This window comes from Cebus imitator, unplaced genomic scaffold, assembly GCF_001604975.1.
Source record: "Cebus imitator isolate Cc_AM_T3 unplaced genomic scaffold, Cebus_imitator-1.0 Scaffold263, whole genome shotgun sequence".
Lineage (NCBI taxonomy): Eukaryota > Metazoa > Chordata > Mammalia > Primates > Cebidae > Cebus > Cebus imitator.
Window position 1 is genome coordinate 347,504 of NW_016107578.1, and position 8,064 is coordinate 355,567.

The following is an 8,064-nucleotide window of genomic DNA, read 5'->3' on the forward strand; positions in this document are numbered from 1 at the left end:
GCCACCATGCCCAGCTAATTTTTTGTAGTTTTAGTAGAGACGGGGTTTCACCGTATTGACCAGGATGGTCTCGATCTCTTGACCTCGTGATCCACCTGCCTCGGCCTCCCAAAGTGCTGGGATTACAGGCTTGAGCCACCGCGCCCGGCCTGATCTGAGTTTTAAGAATGGTGGCCAGCCGGCTGCGGTGGCTCATGCCTGTAATCCCAGCGCTTTGGGAGGCCGAGGCAGGCAGATCACGAAGTGAGGAGATGATGGAGACCATCATGCTTAATGAAGTGAAACCCCGTCTCTACTAAAAATACAAACAATTAGCCAGCTGTGATAGTGGGCGCCGGTAGTCCCAGCTACTCATGAGGCTGAGGCAGGAGAATCACTTGAACCCAGGGGGCAGAGGTCGCAGTGAGCTGAGATCATGCCACTGCACTCCAGCCTGGGCCACAAAGTGAGACTCCATCTCAAAAACAAAACAAACAAACAAAAAAACAACAACAAAAGAACCATGGTCGGGAGTGCGGAATGGCAGTTAGGGATGGGGCTCCCGACATCTGACCAGATCCTGGAGCCTGAGTCCCAGGGTCCCAATTCGTGGGAAAGAAGTGCAGGGAGGCAGTGGGAGGGCGGGTTGCTGGGCCGGGGACCCACTGCCGGAAGAGCTCCATTTCGTGGGAGGTGAGATTGGCGCCTGGGAGGTGTGAAGGGGCCACCTTCCCACTCTGGGGCGTGGCTTCCCCTTTACAGAAGGAGGTCATTTATTGAGTGCCTACTGGGTGCCAAGCGCAGCCACGTTGGGAGATCTTCAGGGCTCATCCCAGCGGGCACCATTGGAGTGGACTTAATCCACAGTATTGGGGCAGATCTGGCACCAAAGGGTTAACACCACCCCACTCTGCGGGTCCCATTGGCTGTGTCTTTGAGCAGAGTAGGAAAGAAAGGTTCTGCCCACCCAGGGAACAGCGGGGGTAGGAGGGCCGGGACCCCCAAGGGGTTACATGACCCAGCCTGAGCGTCCCCGGAGTTTCCTCCCACGAGGGCACCCCCGATCCATGCTTATTCTCAGCCTCTGGCTCATCTCTCCTGGGGTGCTCTCACCCCACCCGCGGCCAGCAGGGCCTGAAGCATCAGGGGCAAAGGGCATGGTCCTGGAGAAGGTCGAAGCAGCAAGACCCAGACCCCCCTTCCTGAGGCTGAGGTTGGAAGAGCTGAGACCATCTGGAAGCTCCTGGGAAGTGGGGGATGAAGGCGTCTCGGGGCCAGCGGGACGGGTCGTTGGAGGAGCAGTGGCCTGGGAGAGGCGTGGGAGAGTAACACAGACAGCAACAAAGAGACATGCAGAGACAAAGAGACACACAGGCAAGAGACTCTAAGATCCTACTGAGAGAGACACAGAGGACGTGAGGGAGACACTCATTCTTTCCTTCATTCATTCATGCAGCACTTACTGGGCACTGGCTGTGTCCTGGCAGTGCCCACAATAGACTCAAATCCCTACCCCAATGGACGGGCTGCGGTGGCTCACACCTGTAATCCCAGCACTTTAGGAGGTCGAAGTGGGAAGATCGCTTGAGTTCAGGAGTTCAAGACCAGCCTGGGCAACATAGCAAGACCCTGTCTCTATTAAAAAAAAAATTATCTGGGCGTGGTGGCAAGCGACTGGAGTCCTGGCAGCTATGTTGAGAGGGCTGAGATGGGAGGATGGCTTGAGCCCAGCTGGTCGCAGCCGCAGTGAATTATGATGGTGCCACTGCTCTCCACTCTGGGCAGCTGAGTGAGATCCTGTCTGTGAGGAAAAAAAAAAAAAACCTTACATTGGTGGGGTTTACTGTTACTGACACAGTCCAGAAACACCATTAGTGAATAAATTGCTTAGTCCTCAGCGATAAGGGTGGGAGAGAACCGGTCGGGGGAACGCGGAATCCAGGGGGTGGGACTGGACAGACCCTCCTTATCTAAGGAGCGGCAACTTCCCAGAACAATCCTGCCCGCCCCTGTCTCACCCCCACTCGCCCTGAGCCGGGGGCGGGAGCGGGAAATTGGGAGGGGCCCATGCCCGGGAGCAGCAGGGACCTATCTGCTGGTGGGATCGGACTCAGGCTAAGGTGGCCCCCGCTGAAGACTCCTGCTAAGCAAGCACTAAAGACCCCTCCGAACCATCGACGGGGCGTCCTTGGGGTGCAGCCCAGGAAGCTCAGTTCACAGGTGCGTGGGCAATGGGGAAGGCGCAGTGCCTGGACACCCAGGACAGAGGAGACCCCGCCGCTGGGGAGAAGAGGCTCAGGCTGCGACCGTCCTGCCGCAGAACCCTCCCTTTCCCGCCTCCTCTCCGAGGCCTCCCATCGCGAAGGAGTGTCCCTGGGAGGGGGCAGCCCAGGCCCGGAGCGGGGAGCTGAGGGCTCGCCTGTGCCAGTCGCCGCTGGGGCGCGTTCCGGTGCCGCGGCGGGTGGCACAGGCTGGCAGCCACGGGCTGAGTGCCCGGGACCCGAGGGGAGGGGGCAACTGCTGGCGACCGCCGGCCCTTTGCGTCGCTGGCCAGCCCCTCGCCTGCCCTGGCAAGGCTCCAGCCCCGCCCCCGGACCGGCTTCGGCTCACTCAGCTCAAGGCAGCGCGACTGCGGGGGGCGCACGACCAAGGCGCAGGGTGAGTGGAGCGCACTGGTCCCTTGGGGGAGCGGGACTGGGCCTGATCCAGAGCGGGTCGCCCTGGCGGCCACTTTCCCTGTCTAAAAAGGCGCACCGCCCGTTGCAGGGAGTTCCCCGATCTTTTCCTGGAGGCCTCCAGGGAGGGGGAAGCTGGGGACTCACCGGCTGGGTGCAGGACCTGGGATACGGGGTGAAGGTGGCTGGAATCACCCTGGCCTCACCCCCTCCTGGCTGGGCCACTACAAGTTTCCACACTTCAGTCCTGTTGCCCGGCAGGCTGGGTCGATGGGGGTGGCCTCCCATCAGAACATGTGTAAACCTTGTCTCCCTGAATTTGGGCTCCCCACTTTCAGCTTGGGTGAGCCAGAGACTTCCTGTCTGTCTATATTTGCCTGCCTTGGTTCTCTGTGTGTGACCAAAGCTCTCTAGGGGCGAACACATCTCTGCCTTGTGCAAAAATTCCCCTCCCTAGGCCTTGGTTTTCTCATCTGAACTTGCATGGGGACTGTTTCTGCATGGATGTTTGTGTGGGAGCATGGAAACCTTTGTGTCTGCTTTGATATGAAGCATTTCTTTTGAGCCTCAGTTTTCTCACCTGTACATTGGGACTAAAGGAAGCGGGGACTGATAAAGGCACAGAGGTCAGGGTGCAGTCCCTCAAGCCTGTAATCCCAGTACTTTGGGAGGCCGAGGCGGGCTGATCACCAGATGAAGAGATCGAGACCATCCTGGCCAACATGGTGAAACCTGTCTCTACTAAAAATACAAGAATTAGCTGGGCATGGTGGAGCATGCCTGTAGTCCCAGCTACTTGGAAGGCTGAGGCAGGAGTGTCGCTTGAACCTGGGACACAAGGGTTGCAGTGAGCTGAGATCACATCAGTGGCACGCCAGCCTGGTGACTGAGCGAGACTTCGTCTCAAAAAAATAAATACATAAAAATTAAAAAAAAGGACACAGAGGCAGATGAGGAATGGTTTTTTTTTTTTTTTTTTGAGACGGAGTTTCGCTCTTGTTACCCAGGCTGGAGTGCAATGGCGCGATCTCGGCTCACCGCAACCTCCGCCTCCTGGGTTCAGGCAATTCTCCTGCCTCGGCCTCCTGAGTAGCTGGGATTACAGGCACACACCACCATGCCCAGCTAATTTTTTGTATTTTTAGTAGAGACGGGGTTTCACCATGTTGACCAGGATGGTCTCGATCTCCTGTCCTCGTGATCCACCCGCCTCGGCCTCCCAAAGTGCTGGGATTACAGGCTTGAGCCACCTCGCCCGGCCCGAGGAATGTTATTATACTTTAATGACATGTGTGCCCCTCTGCAAGAGCCTGTCTGCCCCTTGCCGATTCTCTCTCCTGTCCTCAGGCTCTGCTTTAGTAAAATGAATGAACAGGATCAATTTTCCTTTTTTTGAGACGGAGTTTCATTCTTGTCGCCCAGGCTGGAGTGCAGGGGTGCGATCATGGCTCACTGCAGCGTCTACCTCTCAAGTTCAAGTGATCGTTCCACCTCAGCCTCTTGAGTAGCTGGGATATAGGCACATGACACCACACCTGGCTAATTTTTAAATTTTTTGTAGAGATGGAGTCTTATTATGTTGCTCAGGCTGGTGTCAAACTCCTGGGTCCAAGTGATCATCCCAGCTCAGCCTCCCAAAGTGCTGAGATTACAGGAGAAAGCCACTGTGCCTGGCCAAGGAGCAACTTTCTCATGGGGTTTTTGGGTGGATGAGGGGTTTTGGCACAAGAAAGCTTTGTGTGCAGTGAGACAAGAGTGTGGAGTTTGGTGTTGTGGGCCCCAGGCTAGTGTGAGTGGAGTTGTGAAACTGTGGCCTGTACCACTGGGTGGGAGACCCGGTATTCGTGTGACTGAATTGTTATTGTTTGTTTTTTGAGACAGAGTCTTACTCTGTTGCCCAGGCTGGAGTGCAGTGGCGCAATGTTGACTAACTGAAACCTCTGCCTCCTGGGTTCAAGTGAGTCTCCTGCCTCAGCTTCCGGAGTAGCTGGGATTACAGGCATGCACCACCATGCCTGGCTAATTTTGTATTTTTAGTAGAGACAGGGTTTCTCCATGTTGGTCAGGCTAGTCTGGAACTCCCGACCTCAGGCGATCCACCCACCTTGGCCTCCCAAATTGCTGGGATTATACTCTCCATGCCCTATAATCCTATTTTTTATTTTTTAAAGACAGGGTCTTGCTCTGTTGCCCTGGCTGGAGTACAGTTGCACAATCAAGGCTCACTGCAGCCTTGACCTCTGGGGCTCAAGTGGTCCTCCCACCTCAGCCTTCTGAGTAGTTGGGACTACAGGTGCACACCACCATGCCCGGCCAATTTTTGTATTTTTTTTGTAGAAACAGGGTCCTCCTATGTTGCCCAGGCTAATCTCCAACTCCTGGGCCTCAAGCAATCCACAGGCTCTGCCTCCCAAAGTGCTGGGATTACAGGAGTAAGCTACCACATCCAGCCGTGTGTGTGCGTGTGTGTGTGTGTGTGTGTGTGTGTATTTGTTTTTTGAGACAGAGTCTTGCTCTGTCACCCAGGCTGGAGTGCAGTGGTGCAATCTCAGTTCACTACAGCCTTCCTCTCAAATGATTTGCCTCAGCCTCCTGAGTAGCTGGGATTACAGACATGCACCAACACACCCAGCTAATTTTTGTTTTTAGTAGCAATGGGGTTTTGCCATATTGGCCAGGGTGGTCTCCAACATCTGACCTTAGGTGATCCACCTACCTCGGCCTCCCAAAGTGTTGGGATTACAGGCGTGGGCCACTGCGTCCAGCCATGCGCGTGTTATAATGTCCCTTTTTTTCGAGACTATATGTCACCTTGTCCCCTTGTGATATTATTTGTGTCCGTCTGTCTCCAGACGGACTCTATTCCTCCATCCTGAACTCCCCTTGGGCCCCATGTGTGGAGGGTGATTGTCAGGGAGTAGGACCCCTTTCCCACGGCTTAGCCGGCCGCAGCGACCGTGCTCACGGGGACGGTGGGCTGACACCGTGTCCTGCCTCTCCACAGCCTTGGGGCGCGCGGCCCATGGAGTCGGGGCTGCTGCGGCCGGCGCCAGTGAGCGAGGTCATCGTCCTGCATTACAACTACACCGGCAAGCTTCGCGGTGCACGCTACCAGCCCGGGGCTGGCCTGCGCGCCGACGCCGTGGTGTGCCTGGCGGTGTGCGCCTTCATCGTGCTGGAGAATCTGGCTGTGCTGTTGGTGCTCGGACGCCACCCACGCTTCCACGCGCCCATGTTCCTGCTCCTGGGCAGCCTCACATTATCGGATCTGCTGGCCGGCGCCGCCTACGCCGCCAACATCCTGCTGTCGGGACCGCTCACGCTGCGACTGTCGCCCGCGCTCTGGTTCGCGCGGGAGGGAGGCGTCTTCGTGGCACTCGCGGCGTCCGTGCTGAGCCTCCTGGCCATCGCGCTGGAGCGTAGCCTCACCATGGCGCGCAGGGGGCCGGCGCCCGCTGCCAGTCGGGGACGCACGCTGGCCATGGCAGCCACGGCCTGGGGCATGTCGCTGCTCCTTGGGCTCCTGCCGGCGCTGGGCTGGAACTGCCTGGGTCGCTTGGACGCCTGCTCCACTGTCCTGCCGCTCTACGCCAAGGCCTACGTGCTCTTCTGCGTGCTGGCCTTCGTGGGCATCCTGGGCGCGATCTGTGCGCTCTACGCACGGATCTACTGCCAGGTGCGCGCTAACGCGCGGCGCCTGCGGGCCCGGCCCGGAACTGCTGGCGCCACCTCGACCAGGGCGCGTCGCACACCGCGCTCACTGGCCCTACTCCGCACGCTCAGCGTGGTGCTCCTGGCCTTTGTGGCATGTTGGGGCCCCCTCTTCCTGCTGCTGTTGCTCGACGTGGCGTGCCCCGCGCGCGCCTGTCCTGTGCTCCTGCAGGCAGATCCCTTCCTGGGATTGGCTATGGCCAACTCACTTCTGAACCCCATCATCTACACTCTCACCAACCGCGACCTGCGTCACGCGCTCCTACGCCTCGTCTGCTGCGGCCGCCACCCCTGCGGCCGAGGCCCGGGTGGCTCCCGGCAGTCCGGGAGCGCGGCTGAGGCTTCCGGGGGCCTGCGCCACTGCCTGCCCCCGGGCCTGGATGGGAGCTTCAGCCGCTCGGAGCGCTCGTCGCCTCAGCGCGACGGGCTGGACACCAGCGGCTCCACAGGCAGCCCAGGGGCGCCCACAGCCGCCCGGACCCTGGTACCAGAACCGGCTGCAGACTGACACCCGCGGCCCACGACTGTCCTCCCAAGTTTTACAGACTTTTTCTTTTCATATAAAGGAATGTGTAGGGAATGCAGCCGAAGGTACACTCGGAAAAGAGGCAGGGGAAATGTGTTGGTGGAGCGACACCCCAGAGTAGTGAACAAACAGACAAACATCTGTGCCCTCGCGGAACTGACGCTCTACTTGGGAACACAGAAAAGAACTCAGTGACGAAATAATGGAGATAATTCCAGTGACCACACCGAGATGGCGATGGTGGTCAGGGAAGGCCTCTCTGTAGCGCTGGTGACTTGTGATGTGAGCTGAAACCTCTGTCCTGGGAAGACCAAAAGAAAAGGCATTTCTGAGCCGGGCGCGGTGGCTCACCCCTGTAATCCCAGCACTTTGGGAGGCTGAGGCGGGCGAATCACCTGAGGTCGGGTGTTAGAGACCAGCCTGACCAACAAGGAGAAACCCTGTCTCTACTAAAAAGACATAAAATAAGCCAGGCGTGCTGGCGCATGCCTGCAATCCCAGCTACTCAGAAGGCTGAGGCAGGAGAATCCCTTGAACCCAGAAGGCGGAGGTTGCGGTGAGCAGAGATCCCGCCATTGCACGCCAGCCTGAGCAACAAGAGAGAAACTCCGTTTAAAAAAAAAAGAAAGAAAGAAAAAGCATTTCCAGAAGAGGGAATGGCATTCACAAAGGCCCTGAGGCTAAAATGCCCCACGTGTTCTAAGAAATGCCGGTGTGCCTGGAGCTGGGGTGGAGGGGAGAATGGGAGGAGACAAGGAGCTGAAGGAGTAGTTCCCAAAGGGCCTTGTGGGTGACACAGAGGACTTCCCTTTTGCTCTGAGTGAGGTGGGAGCCATAGAATTTTCTAAGCAGAGGAGGGACTTGCGCTGATTCAGGTGATGAAAGGTATCTTGTGGCTCCATGGGAGGGTGGAAGCCAGAGAAGCTGAAGAGGGGCTGCACTGAGCCACAGGAACAATGGTGGAGATTCCAGTTATGCGCAGACCCCAAGGATGCCAGATAGATTTTGGAGGCAGCAGACACAATTACTGAGGAATTGAGTGTAAGAGGGGGATAAAGTTGTCAAGGACAATGCCAAGGGCGGGACACCCCCAAATTTGACTCTGGGAGATTCAGCCAAATCCTATCTGGTAATAACATTTCTTTTTTCTTTTTCTTTTTCTTTTCTTTCTTT

The 8,064-nt window shown here is 57.3% G+C and overlaps 1 protein-coding gene across 2 annotated transcripts; it reads left to right on the top strand.

Moving 5' to 3' along the window:
- Positions 1 to 1,783: 1,783 nt before the first annotated feature.
- S1PR5 (sphingosine-1-phosphate receptor 5) lies at positions 1,784 to 7,149 on the top strand. 2 transcript variants are annotated; one of them, XM_017499973.2, is made up of 2 exons: positions 1,784 to 2,637; positions 5,659 to 7,149. In XM_017499973.2, the coding sequence occupies exons 1-2, from the start codon at positions 2,047 to 2,049 to the stop codon at positions 6,871 to 6,873; spliced, it is 1,806 nt and encodes a 601-aa protein (XP_017355462.1). In that variant the 5' UTR covers positions 1,784 to 2,046; the 3' UTR covers positions 6,874 to 7,149. The 2 variants fall into 2 exon arrangements, with proteins under 2 accessions (XP_017355462.1, XP_017355463.1); XM_017499974.2 differs by having other exon boundaries at positions 1,784 to 2,199.
- Positions 7,150 to 8,064: the final 915 nt, after the last annotated feature.